Below are 21,902 nucleotides of genomic sequence, written 5' to 3'. Positions count from 1 at the left end.
CTCTAGGTTGCTTACGGAACCACAGAGAACAGTCCTGTGACCTTCATGAACTTCCCTGATGACACTGTGGAGCAGAAGTCAGAAAGTGTAGGCAGAATTTTGCCTCACACGGAGGTGAGCCCCTCACCAAGACCCCCGGGTCCCACCTCCCAGCACTCAACTGGGGCATACCCGCCCGGGACATCCACTGCTTTTGGTTAGAGATCCAGACCCTCAGGATGCCGAGAGCCTCCCAGCAGCAGGGGCTGGCTGGGCCCAGCTCCAGCTTTCTCTGCGGGCTGCAGCATGAAAGGGGAAGAGCTGAAACAGCGGCCATGAGCAGCTGCCAGCTGAACTTCTCCGCAGCCTCCCTTCCTGTCTGAGGTGTGTTTTTGCCAAGCCCACTGTCTGTTTCGGGCGGCCACAGTTGCCTCAAAGAGGAGCCAGAGCACAGAGATTTTTCCTACACAACTCTTCTTCCCTCAAAGGCCCCCCTGCCTCTCACTTCGGCAGAGTTCCTCTTTTCCCTAGGCGTAAACACTTCATTTCCCAAGCAGTCTGTCCCTTTGGGGGTCCTTTGCCCCTCAAAGGCTGCCCCAGAGCACATCTCAATCTCAAATTCTCAGCCATCACCCCTTTCCTGCTCCAACACTGGTGGTTTATGCCAGCCGGCACCTGGTTTCCCCTGCCCCCTTGCACCCTTGCCCCTGTGGGATCACTGCCCATGTGCCCAAGTAGCTGCTTCCCCTGGGGCTGACCTCTATCCTGGTGGAGATCTCCCCTGCCCTCCCCCCTTGGGCAGTCCTGCACACAGTGAGTGAGCAGGGACGTGAGCCCCCTCCCAGGTGTCCAACAGCCTCATTGGCACTTTCACTGGGATGCCCTCCAGGAAGGTGAATAGGGCCAGGCATAATTCTACCCATTTCACAGATGCAGACACTGAGGCACACAGAGGCTCAGCTTTCCTTGGCATGGTGGCTGCAGCTCATTTCTCTACTAGGCTTTCAGACGCTACCTCTCCCATTCACATGATGCTGCCACACCACCTTCTTTGGCTTCTTTATTTGCTGCTTAATGGGAAGTAAGAGGAGACTCCCTTCTCTGCTGCACAGCCTTGCCCTCCACAGGCGTCTTTCTCTACGGCAGTTCCCTGCCCACTCTGTTTTCTCAGCACCCCCAGCCTGGGCCTCAACTGTTCTCCGACTGGTGACGGGTCTACCCCAGCCTTTGTCTCTCTTCCCTGGACTGGGATAGACAGAGCCAGGGGCCTCCTTACTGGGGGGAGGGAAGGCAAAACTCTCCCCCGTTCCCAAGGGCCACCTACCCGGAAGCAAGGGTGTAGGAGGCTCCAAGCTGAAGCTGGCTTGTCTCAGGCCCAGATCCTGAACATGGAGGCGGGGACGTTAGTGGCGCTGAACACTCCCGGGGAGCTGTGCATCCGAGGCTACTGCGTCATGCTGGGCTACTGGGGCGAGCCTCAGAAGACGAAGGAAGTGGTTGGTCAGGAGAAGTGGTACCGGACAGGGTGAGAGGGCAGGGCAGGGCGGAGGGGAGGCTGGGGGTCCTGAGGTTGAGCTGGGGACATTAAACTAGCGCAGGGAGGACATGGGTGTCAAAATGGCCGCTCACATCCTGGAGACTTACTTTCCAAAATGTGTACGATGGGGACAATCCTCCGCAGTACGGTGGAAAGCGACCAGGACGGTGCACCACACCAGCGTTCAGTCTGAGCCCAGAGCAGTCTCTCGTGTTAGCTCAGCAGATTCTTTCTCACTATGCACCTACTATGTGCCGGCACTGTTCTCCACATTGGAGGTCCACCGGAGGGCCTGGGAGGACCCCTTCTCCCCCTTTATTCACAGATTTAAATGTTGTTCCATCTGCTGGAGGTGCACCACGCATCTGGTGAAGGAAGACAGATAATTTCCAACATCGATAAGCACCACAAAGAAAATAAAATCAGGTTATAGGAGACCAAGTAGCTGCGGTAGGAAGGGGAGCGTCCCTTAGACTGGGTGGTCAGAGACGGCTTCTGGAAACATTTGAGCTGAGACCCAAATGATAAAAACTAAGCCAGCCATGAAAAGCATATGTGCAGATATGTTGAGAGGGAGAGAGAATGTTAGAGGTGTTGGTTTCTTTTTGTCTGCCTCCGCCACTAGACTGTAAGTTCCAGGGACTGGGTCTTTTTCCTGCCGTGTCTCCCAGCGTCTAGAGCAATGGAAGACACATAGCAGGTGCTTGATAAATGCTTGATGAGTGAGCAAGGGCGTGAGTGAGCAGATGGGGCAGAGACGAGAGGCCATTCCTGGGCTTCCCTTACAGAGACATCGCCATGATGGACGAGCAGGGCTTCTGCAAGATCGTGGGCCGCTTCAAGGATATGATCATCCGAGGTGGTGAGAACATCTACCCTGCAGAGCTGGAGGACTTCTTTCACACACACCCGCAGGTGCAGGAAGTGCAGGTGAGGCGCCCAGCCCAGGTGAGACCCCAGGAGGAGGAAACACGTGTGAAGATGGTGATGTCTGATATTTGTCTCTGTACCTGGAAGGTGGTGGGAGTGAAGGACAGCCGGATGGGGGAGGAAATTTGTGCCTGCATTCGGCTGAAGAACGGGGAGAAGACCACGGCCGAGGAGATCAAAGCTTTCTGCAAAGGGAAGGTGGGAGCCTCAGCCCACCCCAAGCTGACGCTGCTGGGTTCTTTACCCACCTCCCCCTGCCAGCCAGCCCGTGGTGGGGGTTGCTCTGGCCTTGATGAACCTGATTCCCTGGCCAGGCGAGCCCTTGGTCCCCTACCCCTGACCCCATGACCTTGCCCTCAGCCTCACACCTTACCTCCGTTTGCTCTGCAGATTGCCCACTTCAAGATTCCCCGCTACATCGTGTTTGTAACAGACTACCCCCTCACCATCTCAGGAAAGGTGTGTAAGGTGGGGACTAGGAGGGGCAGGGCAGGCCTGGGGTCTGGGGACCAGATGCAGAAAAGGCCAGGTGGCCCCACCTACGCCTCCCTCAGCAATGGGCAAGAGAGTCCGTGGAGAGGCTGGCGGTAGGGAGACCAAGTCACCCCATCCTGGTCTTCCCCAGACTTTCCTGGTTTTAGCACTAATAGCCTGGGAAACTTCTCTGTCCCAGGCAAACCAAGACAGCTGTCACCCTAGCAGAGGCCCCAAGCCTGATTCTCATACCTTTGTCTTTCCTCTAGGTCCAGAAATTCAAACTTCGAGAGCAGATGGAACAACATTTAAATCTGTGAATAAAGGGGGAGAAGAGGTCCTCCCAGGCCCTCCTCCTGCCCCTCCCCCCGCTCCCCTTGTCTGTCTTTGTGCTTTGGCATAAAGAGCTTCTCTGTTTTCTTTGGTCTCTTGCTGGTGTGCTGTCTTGGCAGCTACTGTGGGATGGAGAAGTGAAGAGAACGAAGGGAAACTGGCATTTTCAGACTCCCTGTTCCTTATCAACGATGATGCAGAGCACTTTGATGTGCATTATCTACTTAATTTAACCCCTACCCTTGGTATCCCTTTGAGATAACAACCCAATTTTTAATCTTTAGGCTCTACTCATTTAATTGTTTCTCACATTGTTGCCAGATTAGTCCAGCAAGAAGTATTCTTTTTTTTTCTAACAGCTTGATTGAGATATAATTCAAATACCATCCTAACCCATTTAAAGTGGAAAATTCAGTGGTTTTTAGGATATTCACAGATACGTGCAACCATCACCACGGTCAATTTTAAATATTATCATCACCTCATACCCTTTAACTATCACCCCTCATCCTCCTGTTCCCCAGTCCCCCACCAACCCAATTTTTATTTTTCATTCATTTATTTATTTTTTGATCAACGAACCTGGGGCTTCCTGGATGGGCAGGGCCAGGTAAAGCAGGTTGTAGCCTGACCCAAGAAATAAAAACACCTGGGTTCCAAGCGGCACACAGGTTCCCAGTTTGCAAAGACAGAAAATTTCCTCCTGCCTGCCCCCTTACCTTCCAGCATGCCTGCCCGCTGCAGCGGATGCCTCCTCTTTAGTTTTTAAGAAATGAACACAGGTTTAGGTATTCAAAGGGCCAGGCACTCTGCTAGGTGATTTCACGGACATTATCTCTCAAAGTCTTTCCAACAATCCTATCAAGTAAGCATTGGCCCCACTTCACTAATGATGAAACTGAAACTCAGGGAGGTTCAGTGTCATGCTCAAGGTCACACAGCTGGGATTAGAACCCAGCTGTCTGCGGTCTCACTGTGCGCTGGTTACCAACTTGTGGGAGTCTGGTGAGGCAGACCACCCACACACAGTTACATGCAGCAGGTTAATTGCTTACAGATAGGCGCCCCCCCCAGGCTCAGGAAAGCTACTGAGGCAGGTAGAGTCTCATCTCTGTATGCCCCGCTTGCACTGCAGCTGAGGGACCCCCGAAATCAGCCCACCCTGGGTTTTATACCCTGGGGCCACACGACATGTTGGGCTAAAGCACTAAAGTTCATCCTCTTTCTAGAGGGGACTGGACCAGAGCCTGCCTGTTCCTGGCCAGTTTCTATCTCAGGATGATGCATTCCCAACACTTTCTGTAGTTATTCTGGAAAGCTACAAGCTGGAAGCAGGGAGGGCGGGAGGTTGGGAACTGGGTTGGTCCCAGGCCACTGGGATAAGTCCTATATTGTCCATGATCTTTCCACTTCGTGGGACACTTCTTCAGGAGCCTTCTTTCCCAGCCCTTCACCGGCACCCTGTCTCTCCTACATACACTATCCCCGACTCTCCCCCCAGCATGTACACCTCCAGGTACCCGGGTTGGCCTGATCCCAGACAGTCTACTCTCCTGGCCAAGCCAATTTCCCCTGGGATTTTCTGCTCCTTCAAGATCCAGCCCAAGTGCCCCCTTCCGCGGCACTGACTCCCACACTCTCATCGCAGACTCCAGGCACTGAGCACACTGGCCTGGTGTCCCGCAGGCGCCCTATCACTAATAATAGCGTCGCCTGTCCTAGCTGGTTGGTTTGCCTCTCTCCTGTCAGACTGCAACCTGGTCTTATGCACCTAGATGTCCCCAGCGGCCAGCTCTGAGCCAGGCAGGTAGAATGTGAAGGAACTGACTGAACGAACTAAGAGCTCCTGGATGAGTCAGGGAACTCGCTCTGGCGCAGCCAAAAGGCCGGCAGCCCGCCCCACGTCCTCGGGAAAGGACCGCAGGCTGCGGCCGTGGGTGCATCGGTGCCCGGCAGGTGGCGCCACAGACCTGCGGCCCCGGGCGGGCCCTCTCTGCGCGTCGCCGGACGCGGCGCGCGGTCACGCAGCCTCGCTTCCTTCCGCCCCGGCGGCCCTCTGGGCCCAGGCACTGCACACACAGGTGCGTCCCGGGCACATTTCCGGCTGGGACCCCTGCCTCGCGCCGCGTTGGGCGCCATGGCTGTCCCCGGAGCCCGGGCCCGCGGCTGGGTGGCGGCGGCCAGAGCGACCCAGCGGCGTCGCCGCGCGGAGGGCACGGGAGGACCTCCGCGTCCTGAGCCCCCGAGCCAGCGCGCGGCGCTTTACGTGCACGTGAGTGGGGCGGGCCCGCGGGGTGCAGCCGTGCCCGTCCATAATCCAAGTGGCGGTTTGTCACGCTAGGAACCCACCTGCGGTCTTTCCCCATCGGCAGAGGAGGTCTAGGATGAGACCCGGTGCCCAGGCAGGGAAATGGCTTGGTCCAGAAACCCGGTCTCTGGTACTCATCGGCTCGGTGACCTTGACCAAGTGATTTCCCTTCTGAGCCTGTTTTCTCGTAATAATCCCAGTGCGACCTGCTTTGGGGAATTGTGTGGCTTCGATGCCATAGCCGCTGTTGATGAACCTCGGAATGGGGATGGGGATGTGTCCTTCCCCGAGGACGTGGGGCGGGCCGCCGGCGGGCTGCCTGAGCCCTGGAAGTGGCCAGGACAGCCCAGAGTCACCCCTCACCCCGCACATACACCCCTCCTCCCCAGTGGCCCTACTGCGAGAAGCGCTGCAGTTACTGCAACTTCAACAAGTACATCCCCCGCGGCGTGGATGAGGCTGCCATGCGGAAGTGTCTGGTGACTGAGGCTCAGACGCTGCTGCGGCTCAGCGGGGTGCGACGGTCTGTACTGGGGGTTGTAGGCAGGGTCTTGGGAATTGTTTGGGGGAGTGAACAGGACAGGTGCAGGCATCCCAGAAGGCTCCCCCCCAGGTCTCATCTTCTGCATCCTCTTCCTCCAGGGTGGAATCTGTGTTCTTTGGTGGGGGGACGCCCAGTCTGGCCAGTCCCCACACCGTGGCTGCTGTCCTGGAGGCTGTGGCACAGGCAGCCTACCTGCCTGCAGACTCTGAAGTCACATTGGAGGCTAATCCCACTTCAGCCCCAGGTTCCAGGCTGGCAGCGTTTGGGGCAGCAGGGGTCAACAGGTTGTCCATTGGCCTCCAGGTAACCCTCTCACCCTACCCATCCCGGTGTGCCCAGACCTTCAGTGCTGTCCCCCTTTTAGTTGTGTTCATTCATTGGACAAATATTTATTGAGCTTCTTCTAGGCGCCAGGCCTAGTACACAGTAGACCCTGTGGTGACACTTTTGTAACTACTTAATTGTCTGCTGCTATCCTAGACCATAAGCTCCATGAGGAAGTGATCAGGCATGACTGCCAAGTACCTGCCGTAATGCCTGGCACCTGCCATAATGCCTGGCACATAGTAGGTGCTCCTGCATAATGCCTGGCACATAGTAGGTGCTCAAAAAAGATTTGTTACACAATTGAAAACAGGGCATCATCATTGCAGCATGGTAAATGCTTCCTACAAAGGGAGTCTCTGCAAAACTCAGAGTACAGCCTGAAGGGCTGCTCAGTCTGATGAAATCACAGAAACCTTCTTGGAGGAGGTGATGTTTGAATGAGTAGGATGCGTTTACCAGGAGAGAGGGTGTGGGAGGAAAAGACACAGGATATGGAAGAAACTTGCATGTTTTGGGGGAGCTGTGAGTCATTCCTTGTGACTGAAGAGGCTGGGGACAAGGCAGCAAAGTAGGGCCCAAAAGCTTCCAGTCTCTACTGAGGAGTTTGTTTTTTTCCCTAGTAGCAATAGGGTAGCCATTGAAGGTTTTTAAGGAGGGAGAAACCTACTCCTCTCAGGTTGACCTCTGATATTTCCTTTGGGTTTTAGGGTTGTGGGTTTTGTCCTGATGGGATATACTGACAGGGACACATCATTTCTAAGATATTCTTGCCCCAAATGCACATCTTGACTCTAAGTATGAGGAAACATCAGGAAAGCCTACGTTAACAGACTTTTTCAAAAAAAGTTTTTTGTGATAAGAACAGAGAGCATGAGATCTACCCTCTTAAATTTTTATATGTACAGTATTAACTGTAAGCAGTATTGCACAGCCGATCTCTAGAACTTATTCATTTTAAAAAAACAACTGGCCTGTATTCTTCAAAAATGTCAATGACATGAAAGACAATGAAAGGCTGAGAATCTAAAGTAGATTAAAAGAGACAGCTGAATGCCATGTGTGGGCCCTGATGGGGTAGAAGGAGGAGATTGCTACAGTAGACATTATCGGGCTAGTTGGCCAAATTTGAATATGACTATGTATTAGATAATGGTATTGTATCAATGTTAAATTTCCTGAACTCTATAATTGGATTGTGGTTATGTAAGAGAATGTCTTGTTCTTAGGAAATACACACTGAACTATTTAGGGATTAAAGAGTATGTAATATCTATAACTGTGCCACTCAATATATAGCTACTAGCCACATGCTAGTGAGCACTTGAAATGTGGTTATTTAAGTTTAATTAACTTGAAGTTAAATAGCCACATGTGGCTAGTACCTACCATACTGGACAGTGCAGATATAGAATATTTCCCTCATTGCAGAAAGCTCTTTTGGGCAGTTCTGGTCTATAACTTACTCTGAAATAATTTAACATAACAATAATATTTAGAGACAAAGTAAATATGGGCAAATGTTGGAGAATGTGAATGAAGGTGTTTATTGTGCTTTTCCTCCAACCTTTCTTTCTTTCGTTCTTTCTTTCTTTCTTTCTTTCTTTTTGAGACAGAGTCTCACTCTGTTGCCCTGGCTAGAGTGCCGTGGCATCAGCCTAGCTCACAGCAACCTCAAACTCCTGGGCTCAAGCGATCCTTCTGCCTCAGCCTCCTGAGTAGCTGGGACTACTGGCATGCGCCACCATGTCCAGCTAATTTTTCTATATATATTTTTAGCTGTCCATATAATTTCTTTCTATTTTTAGTAGAGAAAGGGTCTCGCTCTTGATCAGGCTGGTCTCAAACTCCTGAGCTCAAACAATCCTCCTGCCTCAGCCTCCCAGAGTGCTAGGATTACAGGCGTGAGCCACCGTACCCAGCCCCCTCCAACTTTTCTTTAGGTTTGAATTATTTGAAAATAAAAAGTAAAGTAAAAAAAGATTGTTGGCTTTGGAGTCAGTCCTAAATTCCAGGTCTAACTTTGTAACGGTATGGCCTTGGGCAAGTTATTTAACTTCCCTGAACCTCCGTCTTCTCACCTGTAAGATGGAGCTCATATTGGAGGGTTATAAGGATTCAGTTAGACACGGTGTAAAAATGCTTGGCATATAGTGACCCTAAAGTGAATAGCGGCTCTTGGTACTGGCTTGACCGTCGTCCTTCCACCTTCCAGCTGCCGGCCATGTGCTGTGTTCCCTGTATCTGTGTCTGCTCCAGTAAAGTGGAACGTTCCCATCTGGCTCTGAGCCAGCTAGTGTGCTTACACCTGACCCTCTCTCCCCAGTCCCTAGACGACGCAGAGCTCCGGCTGCTGGGGCGGACACACTCGGCCAGCGACGCTCTGCGGACACTGGCAGCGGCTCGGCGCCTCTTTCCCGGGCGCGTGTCCGTGGACTTGATGCTGGGGCTGCCGGCGCAGCAGGTGGGGCCGTGGCTAGGGCAGCTGCAGGAACTGCTGCAACACTGTGACGACCACGTCTCCCTCTACCAGCTGTCCCTGGAGCGGGGCACCGCGCTCTTCGCGCAGGTGCAGCAAGGCGCCCTTCCTGCCCCCGACCCGGAGCTCGCTGCTGAGATGTACCAGCGGGGTCGAGAAGCCCTTGGAGAGGCCGGCTTCCGCCAGTATGAGGTCTCCAACTTCGCCCGGAATGTGAGTCCTGGGGCTGATGGCTGGAGATGGAGAACGGGCAGACTGAGGTGTGACCCGGGAATTGTGGCCCTCCGAAGAGAAGGCTTCCTGCTGGGAGCTCTGAGGCCTGAGTGGGTGGGACGCTCTAACCAGCTGCCCCTCACCTGAGCGGAAATGGGCCCAGCCTCTTCACTCTGCACCGTTTCCTCCCTCCCCACAGGGGGCGCTCAGTACCCACAATTGGACTTACTGGCAGTGCGGTCAGTACCTTGGCGTCGGGCCTGGTGAGTCCCCTGAGAACTGAGGAAGGGATGATTCAGGAGAGGAATGTCAGGGCTGAGGGAACTCGGGCCACTTATTTGACCTCTCCAAGCCTGTTTCCTCATATGTAAAATACTGCAAAAAATAATACCAACCTTGTAGAACTATTGAGCCTGGCACTGTGGTTCTCAAACTTTAGCATGTATCAGAAGCCCCTGGAAGGCTTGTTAAAATCCAAAGTGCTGGGCCCCACCTCCAGAATTTGATTGGAGGGGCTGGAGTAGGGCCCAAGGATTTACATTTCTAGCACATTAGAAGCAGTTGGTCCAGGGACTGCACTTTGAGAACCACCGGTTTAAATCGGGTAAGCACACAGTGTTAGCTGCTGTTAATGCTGTTGTCAGGAGCCCATGGGCGATTTATACCCCAGGGGGCCGGGGGCCACACCCGGGAGGCTCGAATCCAGACACTGGAGCCTGACAACTGGATGAAGGAGGTGATGCTGTTTGGCCATGGCACCCGGAAGCGCATCCCCCTGGGCAGGCTGGAGATGTGAGTACCCATGGGCACAGGGCTCTTCACCCAGGGTCCCCCGCACCCCCAGAACCACTTCCACTATGTGCACATCTTTATTTCCCACCTTGCCCCACCCCCTGCCCTGCCACATACCGCATCAGCCCCGTTACCCCTCATAAACACGTCCCAGCGTAGGGCCTGAAGAACAGGAGAGGCACAGGTCTCCTCTCCAAGATCCCTCGGGGATTTTTCTTTCAGGCTGGAGGAAGTTTTGGCCATGGGGCTGCGCACCGATATAGGGATCACTCACCAGGTAAGGGGTCGGGTTCTTGCATGCCGTTCCCTGCTGAGTCTTGCAGAATTGGCCTTTCTCTCATTCTCTCTCTCTCTCTCACACACACACACACACATGCACACACCCTCCCATTCCTCTGAGGTCCAGCTGAGGCCTGCTGGGGAGAAGCAGTGGGCAATGTGGTGCATAGGTAAGAACCCTAGCCTAGGGCTGCAGAGACACAGGTTCTAGTCTCGGTTTCTCGGTTCTACTGCAACCTTGGGCACAAATGCTTTGCCTCTCTGAACCTCAGTGTTCTCAGCTATGTGAAAGAATAGACTGGATAAAGGGTTTCCAGATGTTTTTAAGCAGCACTGAAACCTCACATAGGAAACACAAGAGATAATGATCGATTAAACTCAGAGCTGCTCTGGATGAAATTGGGGCCATATAGCCCTGGCTGGGGCTGGCCTGGGGGCATAGGAAGAGGGGGAGGAGTAGGAAGGCCTGGCTTACCTGGGAGCTCGGCTTCAGTCTGAATGTGGGATGGGAGTGAAGGTGCCCACCTCCCTGCTGGCTCTTTGGCCTGGTTCTGCTGTTCATGAGCTTCAGCTGCTGAGATTCCAGTGATGGACTGGACCCTCCCGACTCCAATGCACCCCCACTATATGTCCCAGAGTAAGCCGGCCAGCCCCCACCTCTGACCCTTCTGGTTTCCCCAGCACTGGCAGCAGTTTGATCCCCAGCTGACCCTGTGGGACGTGTTTGGAGCAAGCAAGGAGGTGAAGGAGCTGCTGGAGCAGGGCCTACTGCTGCTGGATCACAGGTGTGTTGGGGGGCGGTGGGCAGAGGAGGGCTTAGGTGTCCCAGATAGCCCCAGCTACAGGTCCACAGACCCGAGAGAAGTGAGAAGCACTGGTGGGGGCTGCGCCTGAAATTGGTAAGATGAAATAGTCACATCCAGGCCTCTTGGTTTTCCAGAGGTCTTCGGTGTTCCTGGGAGGGTCTGCCTGTGCTGGACTCTCTGTTGCTGACCCTTCTGCCTCAACTCCAAGAGGCCTGGCAGCAGAGAATCCCCTCCCTTGTGCCAGGAGGATGATCAGATGTTCCTGAATCCCAAGTTATTACCAGGTGGGCTCAGGCTGAGCCGATACTGCAGACATCTCTGCCGTCTGGTGCCGTCTCTGCTCTGTGCGCTCACGGCCCGGCCCTGGCATCCATGGGAGTGGCTACAGTGAGGCGGATGGGAGGACATTTCTGGTCTGGAACTGGCATCCCATTCAGCGTCTCAGGACTCACAGGCCAGCACGTGTTCCACGGCTGGGAATCATCACTCACATCAGCTTCTTTTGCCTTCTTGGTACTAAGTAGCGAACAGTGTTTGGAAATCTCTCTACAGAGAATTACCTCCAGAAGAGAAGCCTTCCTCACTCCGGAGTGAGGTCCTGGGAAAGCTGCGTGAGTTAGGAAAACCATATCCCCTCTAGGTATTTTAAGCAGGAAGGGATTTAATATAGGAATGAAGTATTTGCAAAACCATCAAAAGGGGTGGAGAAATGAAAATTGGAGAAAGCCACCACCCTCTGTTGGGAAATCGGAACGTTGCAGGAGACAGAGGAAAGTCCTGCTGATGGTCTCAGCGGCCAGCAGCATAAAAGCAGATGATTTATAGGAATATGCCCAGCGGACGCTACAAAACCTCGTGCTTACTGTCTGCCACTGCTGGAGAAGGAGTAATGGTTTCTACAAGTGCCTCTTATTAGTGGGCTGTAAAGCAAACCCTGGCTGGCAGGAGATTCTGAGGAATACAGTTCTCAGGTTTCCAGCCCCTGCAATACAGGAGAGAGTGTAGAAGGACTGGTGTGTGCTGGTAGACCCATGCGTGTGTCCAGCACAGTGGCTTGCTGGACTCTGAGACAGTGGGAAAGGTCAGAGCAAGGCTTACCCCTTCTCCTCTGCCAGCCAGGGTATGTTTCAGGTGGCAGGAGCCACACAGTCTCTCCTGAGTCCACTCCCCAATGTCCCTCCTTCCCCAGTAGCCTTTCCATTAACAGAGTGAAGGTGGGAAGACCCAGAGCATTTGTGATTCTCTTTTGTCTTTTACCTGCAGAAACGTTTCCATGGTTCTATTCGAATAGCCTAATAAACCCATCTGGAGCCTGCCTTGACTCTGGCCCCTCCTTTGTCCCGGTTCCTTCCCCGTGTGTGGGATTCTGATTTGGGGACTAGGGCTGAGATTCCTTCCCGCACTCCCTACATTTCATTTTGAAAGATTTCAAACCCATAGAAAAGATGAAAGAATAGTTCAATGTAAACCATATATCCTTCCTCTGCAGTGTTTCTGGAAAGACTGGAAATAGGCAGATATTCATAATGTCATCAAGGACATCTTCCAGCTATAAAAAAATAAGATAGCCATGTTCCCAGACTTTGTGATCATCCTATAGATTCATCATTGGTTCCTTTTGGCCACAATTACTTCATCTTCAGATGGATTAGAGAGGTAGATGTGTATACATTTTTTTTCTGAATCCTTTGAAAGTTTTAGACATTAAGCATCTCCTAGAAAAATGTATACTCCTATGTAGCCACGGTACTGTTTGCAGCCTAAGAAAGTTAATATAATACAATAATATGCAGTTCATTTTAAAATTTCCCCAAGTGTCTCTAAAACATCTTAAAGCTCTTTGACTCATTGGGACTTCCAATAAAGTTTTATGCTTTATTTTTGGCTACTATGTCTCTTTAGTCTCTTTTAAAACAGCCCCCTTCCTCTTTGTTTGTTTTGAAACAATGGCACTGAATTTTTCAGAGTCAAGGCCACTTGTCTGAACATTTTGGGTGTGTCTGATTGTTTCCCAATGATTGGGTCAGGTTAGATATTTTTTGCAAGAACACTATGTAGATGTTGTGTTCCTCAAGGGATGTAATGCCAGGTCGGCCCACTATCAATAATGGCTAACTTTGATCACTTGATTAAGGTGGTGGGTGCCCAGTCTCTGCATTGTACAGGGATATTTTTTCCTTGAAATTAAGCAGATTATCATGTGGCGTGATGCCTTGAGACCAGGAAAATGATGATGATCCATTGATGATCCTTGCCCAAATCAATTCTTAAATGGGGGATGGGGAGGTTGCAAAAATGTTAATTTCTGACTCTATCATTCCTTCTACATTCATTACCTGGCATTTATCTATTTATTCCTGTTTTTTGAAGGGCTGATACTCTTAACCTAGAAAGTGTGTGTGTGTGTGTGTGTGTGTGTAAAAGAGAAAGAGAGAGTAAGAGAGAGAGGAGGGCATTTTCCTGGGCTGAGGCTCCATAACTTTCATACCTTATGTCACTGGGTGCCGTCATGCCAAAGTAATCTAGTACTGCTGCGGATCGAGGCATGCTAAGCTCAGCCTCTGGCTGGGTGACAAAAGTGGGGTCTCCCCCCCACTTCTCAGAGGCGAGCACGTGCATTTCCCATGTGCCCAGTGGGTGTGAATATCAGTCCTTCTTTGACCCTGTGGTAACATGGTAAGTTCTACTACCTCTCCTTTATTCATGAAATATTCAGCAAGCACAAATGGTGTGCCAGGCACTGTGCCAGGCACGCAGGAGTAAGACCTGTCCCAGCCCTCGAGGAACTCACTGCCGTGTTGATAGATGTGTACAGAGATCAATTCCAGGCTTGTCAGTCAAGGCGTGCAGACGCAGGCAGGCTGTGGGAGCCTGGAGCACTTTCAGAGGGATTGGGAGCAAGACGGGAATACAATTTTCTTATCACCTCCTTTGCCCCTGGTGCCCTGGAAATCCTGGCCCTGGGGCAGCTTGCTGGGTGACCTGTGCCATTTAGGGAAGCCTCATCCTGAGCCTTCCCCGATCTCGACATTCAAGAAGTGAGCACAGAGCTGAGGCAGGTGCGCCATCAGATAACCTAGGCCCACTCAGGTTTCTCCTGGGTGCCAGGGCTCGTGCCACCTGAGATGTCCTGGGCCACCTCACGAGGCTTGTGCAGAGGAGCTGGGTGGAAGCCAGGGCCAAGTGGGGGTGGCACAGATCACCTTCCGTGACTCAGCCTGGTCCCACCGTCACCGGGTGAATCAGAATGTCCAGGAGGTGGAGCCCAGGAATCTGGTTTTTCAGTGCTTCCTGCATGGCTCAGTCCCATTTGGGAACCCCTGATTACTGTCATCTCCCCTCTTCCGTCCTGAGAGGCTGGGGACAGGAGGAAAGAGGGGACGTGGCTACTTCCAGACACGACAAAGTGGGTGTGTGGCCCTTCCCTCCGCATCCCAGCCCTTCCATGGCTCTTCCACCAAAGTTTCTCGTCCTCCTCTTTGGGACTTTACCTGTCATCTTTCACCTGTCCTACATAGCAAGTAAAAGAGGTGAACAACCCACTTTGGTGATGAGGTGGTGAGCAAGGTTGGGGACAAGTAGTACATGTGAGTCTGTGGTTACAGCTCGAGGGACCAAACCTTCCATATGCTGGAAACACTGATCGTTTTAAAACCCTACAATTGAACCCCACCCCTGGAGTAGTGTGAAGTAGCCAGGACAGCTATTTTTTAAATTGTTTTAATTTCTAAAAATTTTTTAGAAACAGGGTCTCCCTATGTTGCCCAGGCTGGTCTTGAATTCCTGGCTCAGCCTCCTGAGTAGCTGGGACTATCGGCATGCACCACCATGCCTGGCCTAGGGCAGCTATTTTAATTTCCATTTTACAGATGGGGACATTCACAGAGTTTCTCTAACTTGACTCAAGTCCTATAAGTCAGTGGTCCCCAACCTTTTTGGCACCAAGGACTGGTTTCATGGAAGGCAGTTTCTCCACGGACAGGGGGTGAGGGGGAGGGATGGTTTCAGGATGATTCAGGCACATTACGTGTATTGTGCAGTCAAACCTCTCTGCTAATGATAATCTGTATTTGCAGCCACTCCCCAGTGCTAGCATCACTGCCTCAGATCATCAGGCATTAGATTCTAATAAGGAGCGCAACCTAGATCCCTCGCATGTGCAGTTTACGTTTACAGTAGGGTTCTGGCTCCTATGAGAATTTAATGCCTCCCCCCCCCCCCCCCACCGCTGATCTGACAGGAGGCAGAGCTTATGCGGTGATGCAGGCAATGGGAGTGGCTGTAAATACAGATGAAGCTTCCCTCACTCACCCACCATTCACCTCCTGCTGTGCCGCCCGGTTACTAACAGGCGATGGGCCATAGCGGTACTGGTCTGTGGCCCAGGGGTTGGGGACCACAGCTATAAGTAGTAAGTAGCAGACCTGCTATAACACTTCTGGACATCTAGAACTTTTTGAGACAGAGTCTTGCTCTGTCACCCCAGGTAGAGTGCAGTGGCATCATCATAGCTCACAGCAACCTCAAACTCCTGGGCTCAAGTGATGCTCCTGCCTCAGCCTCCTGAGCAGCTGGGACTACAGGCATGCCTGGCTAATTTTTTCTGTTTTTGATAGAGATGGGGTCTCACTCTTGCTCAGGCTGGTCTCAAACTCCTGACCTAAAGCAATCCTCCCACCTCGGCCTCCCAGAGTGCTAGGATTATAGGCATGAACCACGCGCCTGGCCTTCATCATCGTTTTTTTACTTACTGTGGGTCCAGGTCAATTGACCTGTCCTTAGGCAAAATTCTGACCTCTTTCTGGCCCCTCTGCCTCAGGTTTGAAGCCACCTGGCACTGGGTAGCTTGGACTCTGTCTCTATCTTTCCTGCTTGACAGGCTCTAACAATGAGAACCTGTGTTACCCAGGCCCCATCTCCGGGAGACCATCCCCTTCCTGGGATAAAACTGCATTCTCCTCCCACAGCATTCTGCAAAGAAAAGAACTTTGAATAATAGAATGAAATAACTTGTGTGGCAGATTGTATTACTGTTCAAAATGTTTGCTACCCCTCCCTGGGGGCCTATGTATCCCTGCCTTGTTGAGCCTGGGAAGGGCCATGAGACTTGCCCAGCACTGGTTTTAAGAGCCAGGGGGTGGTCCACCAGTTTGTCCCTCTGTCGTGGTGACCTGCAGCACTCACATGGGGACTGGTTTGTGTGCCTGGGTCCCAGAGTAAAGGAGGTGGGCACGGGAAGCAGTCAACAACAATGTATGTGAGCAGTAGAGAGAAATTAACATTTGCACTTGTAAACCAGATTTTCAGGTTGATACTACACCATAATGGAGACTAAAGTGACTGATTTCAATTTATAATTCTACCATTTAAAGATTCACCATTGTTAAGATTCCCATGTGTATTTTAGCAGCAATTATGGTATGCAATGCATGTATTTAGATACACAGTCTTAGAAAGATGGGATAATATAAATCTTGCTCCAAAGAGCCTTCTTGGTTTATCTAATATGTGGTGGGCATTAAATTTACATCTATGTCCTATTTTTTAGTGTAGCCTCTGTAGTGTATCTCTACAAGATTATGCCAAAAAATTTAGTTTTCCAATTTTTTTAATGAAACTAAGAGTTTAATTTTTGGTTATTATTAAACTCTGTGATGAACATCTTATGTGAATATTTTTATGCACTGGTTTGATCATTTCCTTGGGTTCAGGATAAATCTCAAGAGATGGAATTGCTGACTCTGAGGATATTCACATCCTCTGGATTCACAGTGCCAACCTACCCTCCAGGAAGCCTGCCCGGTTCACCCTCTTGCCAGCTTGATAGTGCTCACTTCTCTACGATCTCATCAATAGCAAGCATGATCAGTTTTTCCGGATGATTCCAATCTGAAAAGCATTCTTGACCCTAGCTTTATCATCAGCTAACACACTGCCTCTCTAACTTGGGCAAGTCTTGTGGTCATCTGATCACTCCCAAGCCAGAGAGCAAAGGGGATGCAACTTCTGGGACCACCCAGGTGGAAAACTGAGCCAGAGCTGTTTCTCCCTGGCTTGTAAATTACCCCTGAATTTCTCTTACCCAGACCTCTCTCCTGGGAGAGTCCCAGATTTCCCTTCTCTCTTCCTCTCCCAGCTGCCCCTTCTCTTCCCTGAGGGGATTTTTAAAGCCAATTATTATTATTAAACAAACAACATAATAGAAGCATTAGGCAGAATGCTAAGTGAAAAAGAAAAAAGAGTCTCCCACAATCAGTGGCCCCAACAAATTAAGTTGTTTTCGTTTGCCTGCATTCCCTTTGCCCGGTTGTGACCCTGGCACAGAGCTAATTTTGCATTCTGCCATTTTCTCTTCTCATTGTCATAAGCAGTTTTCCACATTGCTACATGATCATCATCTTATTTTAATTGTTGCACAGTGTTCCAATGAGTGAATAATTTAATAATCATTACCCTAATGTAAGCCACTTATGTGGTTACTCGATTTCCCCTATTATAAATAATGCTGTAGTGCATGTTTTTATGGATATAGCTTCTTCCTTTATTTAAATTGTTTCCTCAGGTCAATTCCCAAAAGTGGGACGGCTAGGTCAGAGGGTATGAGTGCTTTGATGATTCTTGGCATGAATTGTTGCATTGTTTTCCAAAAGGTTTTCTTTTTTTATCTTCCTGCTCGAAAAATAATACATGCTCTTTTTCAACCATATAGAAGAAAGCAGGCCGGGTGTGGTGGCTCACGCCTGTAATCCTAGCACTCTGGGAGGCTGAGGCGGGTGGATCACTCAAGGTCAGGAGTTCGAGACCAGCCTGAGCAAGAGTGAGACCCCGTCTCTACTAAAAATAGAAAGAAATTATCTGGCCAACTAAAAATATATAGAAAAAATTAGCCGGGCATGGTGGTGCATGCCTGTAGTCCCAGCTACTCGGGAGGCTGAGGCAGAAGGATTGCTTAAGCCCAGGAGTTTGAGGTTGCTGTGAGCTAGGCTGACGCCATGGCACTCACTCTAGCCTGGGCAACAAAGTGAGACTCTGTCTCAAAAAAAAAAAAAAAAGAAGAAGAAGAAGAAAGCAAGGATCCTACTACCCAGAAATTACCACTGCTAACATTTGGACAACCATCCCACCAGACATCTCTTGATGCATAGATATGCATATAGATGTAGACATTAAAATAATTTTTCACAAAAGGGATCATACTCACATGCCAGTTTTGCAACCTGTTTTTTTACTCAACAACATGGCCCAGGTTTTTCTAATTGGTTCTGCCACCAACAGTGCCTAGATGGTAGCATAATGTAGTACAGTAATAGCTGTAAGCCGGGTACCGTGCCAAGAATTTTATCTGCATTAGCTTATTTAAGCTCCATGAGAACCCAATGAGATAAGTTCTATCATCGTCGTGCCCATTTTACAAACGAGGAAACAGGCTCAGAGAAATTAATTGACTGCACAAGGTCACTTAGCTAGGGAGTAGTGGGGCTGGTGCTCGAGCCAAGTTCTCTGGGGCTCCCAAAGAGATGCTTATACGAGAAACACATGAATGCATTCTTATTGTAAAAGATAAAAATAATAAATGTAAGCAGTACCATCGCATGGAAACTGAAATGTGAAAGTCCTCTTTTCCCTTCCGTGGAGTTTCGGTGTGCATATCAGTTAAGTTTAGGTTCGATTGCATATAACAGAAAACCAAAATAACATAGGCTTAAACAAGATAGGGATTTATTTTTCTTTACATAGAAGAAGTCTGGACATAGTATTTCAGGGTTAGCATGGCGGATCATGCTCACTGGTCACGAAGAACCCAGGCTCCTAACTTTATGCTCTGCATCCTCAGTTCATGGCTTCTGTCCCTAAGGTCTCCACATGGACTAATATGGTCCCCGGAGCTCCAGCCATCATGCCTGGATTCCAGGCAACAAGAAGGAGAAGGGCTGGAGGGGCAACAGTGTGCTTTTTCCCGGATGTATCAGCTCCCTCTAAAGAGCTTTCCCGGAAGTCCTCCTGCCCCATAATATCAGCTTCTAGTTGGCCACTCTTATTCACAAGGGAGGTTGGGCAGTGTAGTTTTGTTTTTTTGTTTTTTTTTAACTTATTATTTCTGTTGTTTCTTTACATAGGTAATCACGCCCGGCTAATTTTTCTATTTTTAGTAGAGACAGGGTCTTGCTCTTGCTCAGGCTGGTCTCAAACTTCCTGAACTCAAGCAGTCTTCCATCTTGGCCTCTCATTGTGCTAGGATTACAGGCGTGAGCCACTGTGCCTGGCCACATTTGTCCTTTTTATAAAACCTCCAACCTCCTCTTTGTTCTTCAGACTTACCAAAGACCACTGGACTGTGTGTATGCTCCAAATTGTAATTCTTACTTCCCAAATAAAATACTACATTTAGAGATTCATCTCTACATTTTTATTTTGACTTTGACAATATGTACATATATAAAATATAGTTTAAAAATAGTCTGGGCACAGCGGCTCATGCCTGAGTTCTCCCAGCTACTCGGGAGGCTGAGGCAGGAGGATCGCTTGAGCCCAGCAATTTGAAGTTGCAGTGAGCTATGATGACGCCACTGCACTCTAGCCTGGGCAACAGAGAGAGACCCTGTCTCAAGAAAAAAAAATAATAATAATAATCAAACATGTAAATGGTACCTCGTTTTAATTTACATTTTAAAGGCTTACCAACCAGATTAAACATTTCCATTAAATACTTGTTTCCTAATTATTGTGTTGTGTGCACATTTAAACTCTTTGCTTATTTAGCCTTGAGAATTTCCTGATCAAGGTGGATGGACTGTCTAGATAGATGATAGACAGATAGATGATAAATAGATAGATAGATGTTACAAATATAGCAACTCTTTGTCTTAGATGCTGCAAATAGAACTCCCAGTATGCTATCCTTTTTATCTTTCATAGATTTTTTTACTTTTTTGGAAGTGAATTTTCTAGAAATTTCAACTCTCTTTATATATATATATATAAACAATATATATATATATATATATATATATGTTTTTAAATAGAGACGGGGGTCTGACTATGTTGCCCAAGCTGGAGTGCAGTGGATATTCATAGGTGCAGTCATGGCTCCCTACAGTCTCAAATTCCTGGGCGCAAGTGATTCTCCATGCCCAGCTAACTTTTGTTTTGTTTTATTTATTTTTTTTGAGACAGGGTCTCACTCTGTTGCCTGGGCTAGAGTGTAGTGGCATCAGCCTAGCTCACAGCAACCTCAAACTCCTGGGCTCAAGCAATCTTCCTGCCTCAGCCTCCTGAGTAGCTGGGACTACAGGCATGCGTCACCATGCCCGGCTAATTTTTCCATTTTTTGTAGAGACGGGGTCTCATTCTTGCTCAGGTTGGTCTTGAACTCCTGACCTCAAGGGGATCCTCTCACCTTGGCCCCCCCAAAGTGCTAGGATTACAGGCTTGAGCCATCACGCCTGGCCTAACTTCCTGTTCTTGACGTTAAGAACGATACATTCCTCTGGTGTAGGGAGATCATCTTTCACAGGGGAATTTCATCTACTATGTTTAAGAAGCAGAAGGAAGGTCCGTGTGATCTTTTCACACCTGCTATGTTTCAAGTGCTTTTAACTCAAAATAGTCAATATACCAGAGTGGCAGATATTTGGGTGGCGTGTTCTTAACTCCTTCACAATGCCCTGGGCATGCTGGCTCTAGGGAACTCGGGTCCCAACCAGGAATTCCTGGTGCCTGACAAAACCAAGAGGGACCTGTCATTTCCCTGTGATGCCAAAGCTTGTCAGCAGGGAGCCTTGGGCTCCTGGAAAATTTTCCCTTGGCTCAGTGTAGAACTTGTCACCTCCTAGGTGGCTGGGAGGGTGTGTACCCTGGGGCTGACTGGCAGCCTCCGGGCAGCGGGCACCCACACTGTGTGACTCCTTGCCTTCCCGTAACAGGTCTGGCAGGAACGGCCCCATTCCTCACGTGGCTGATCAGTCCGGGCAGTGACCACCCCCACCTGCCTCCCAGACCCCGGATACCTAGGACACCCCAGAGTGTGCCTTCCCTTTGCCCTCAATCTGGGTTGAGTCTCCCCTACACCCCTCCCCGGACCTAGGGCCTCTTCACCTCTGTTCCTGCTGTCCCTGACTCACCCTGGGGCTTGCTCTGCCCTTGGACCTGACCAGCTCACATAGATGTCACGTGGTTGGCTGAGCTTTCTTATTGTAATAAAGACCCCAGGTCACGGCCAGAACCCCTTTCTGAGGGCCTTGGCAGTGCTGAGGAGGGAGCAAGGTGGGCAGGGCCTCAGCTCAGGGAGGCTGCCTTGGATCACTGAGGAAGTTGCTGTGGAAATGTCCATCTTCCCAGACCCACGAAGCATGGACCTGTCAGATTAATCCACGCACGGTAAAAAAATGAGCTATGAAGACCGTCAAGCTGGCAATCCTCATCTGGAGCAAGATTTGAAGGTCCCAGGACAAACTAAAGCTCCCATTCATGCACCCCAGTTTGAGCGTGGGAGCTGCGAATGGTTTCCACTGGGGGGCCCGAGTGTGAGTGCTGTGTTCAGATCCCAGCTCTGCCGCCCGTTAGCTGCTCACTCCTGGGCAAGGCCCTTAGCTTTTCTATGCCTCAGTTGCCGCATCTGTAAAGCGGAGACGCTAATGACGTTCTCTACCTCATGTGATAGTTGTAAATGGTCAAGAAGTTAGCACTCGTAACTAGAACAACCAAAGAAAAACAGATAAATTGGATTTCATCAAAATTAAAATCTTTGTATGTCAAAGGGCACTATCAAGAAAATAAAAAGAAAACCCACAGAATGGGAGAAAATATTTACAAACCATGTGTGATATGGGTTTCATATATTTAATATGTAAAGCACTCCTACAACAACAAAAAGACAACCCAATTTAAAAATGGGCAATTTTTGA

The 21,902-nt window shown here is 50.0% G+C and overlaps 2 protein-coding genes across 5 annotated transcripts in view; both read left to right on the top strand.

Annotated features, from left to right (window-relative positions):
* The window catches only part of ACSF2 (acyl-CoA synthetase family member 2), a 35,295-nt gene extending 31,956 nt beyond the window's left edge, over window positions 1–3,339 (top strand). For all 3 annotated transcript variants that reach the window (XM_069482398.1, XM_069482397.1, XM_069482396.1), the window contains 6 exons: window positions 7–114; window positions 1,353–1,504; window positions 2,305–2,446; window positions 2,534–2,644; window positions 2,837–2,905; window positions 3,190–3,339. In XM_069482398.1, the coding sequence (XP_069338499.1) occupies window positions 7–114; window positions 1,353–1,504; window positions 2,305–2,446; window positions 2,534–2,644; window positions 2,837–2,905; window positions 3,190–3,240 (633 nt within the window). In that variant the 3' untranslated portion in view covers window positions 3,241–3,339. The remainder of the gene's footprint in view (window positions 1–6; window positions 115–1,352; window positions 1,505–2,304; window positions 2,447–2,533; window positions 2,645–2,836; window positions 2,906–3,189) is intronic.
* A 1,983-nt stretch (window positions 3,340–5,322) lies between these two features.
* RSAD1 (radical S-adenosyl methionine domain containing 1) lies at window positions 5,323–12,785 on the top strand. Of its 2 annotated transcripts, none has more exons than XM_069482392.1 (9): window positions 5,323–5,525; window positions 5,951–6,084; window positions 6,204–6,408; window positions 8,756–9,121; window positions 9,321–9,384; window positions 9,766–9,913; window positions 10,136–10,190; window positions 10,874–10,977; window positions 11,133–12,785. In XM_069482392.1, the coding sequence occupies exons 1-9, from the start codon at window positions 5,391–5,393 to the stop codon at window positions 11,248–11,250; spliced, it is 1,329 nt and encodes a 442-aa protein (XP_069338493.1). In that variant the 5' UTR covers window positions 5,323–5,390; the 3' UTR covers window positions 11,251–12,785. The 2 variants fall into 2 exon arrangements, with proteins under 2 accessions (XP_069338493.1, XP_069338494.1); XM_069482393.1 differs by having other exon boundaries at window positions 8,963–9,121; window positions 11,133–12,784.
* Window positions 12,786–21,902: the final 9,117 nt, after the last annotated feature.

The sequence above is a fragment of the Eulemur rufifrons genome, chromosome 9 (assembly GCF_041146395.1).
Source record: "Eulemur rufifrons isolate Redbay chromosome 9, OSU_ERuf_1, whole genome shotgun sequence".
Taxonomy (NCBI): Eukaryota; Metazoa; Chordata; class Mammalia; order Primates; family Lemuridae; genus Eulemur; species Eulemur rufifrons.
The sequence above is the reverse complement of the archived record's forward strand: the minus strand, read 5'-3'. Positions and strand labels throughout refer to the sequence as shown.

What these genes read in the sequence shown, in the direction of transcription:
- RSAD1 (XM_069482392.1), top strand. Translation starts at nt 5,391, where the DNA reads ATGGCTGTCCCCGGAGCCCGGGCCCGCGGCTGGGTGGCGGCGGCCAGA. An exon ending in GTACCTTGGCGTCGGGCCTG is followed by an intron (nt 9,385 to 9,765) that starts GTGAGTCCCCTG and finishes TGCTGTTGTCAG; the next exon opens with GAGCCCATGGGCGATTTATA. An exon ending in CTACTGCTGCTGGATCACAG is followed by an intron (nt 10,978 to 11,132) that starts GTGTGTTGGGGG and finishes TTGGTTTTCCAG; the next exon opens with AGGTCTTCGGTGTTCCTGGG.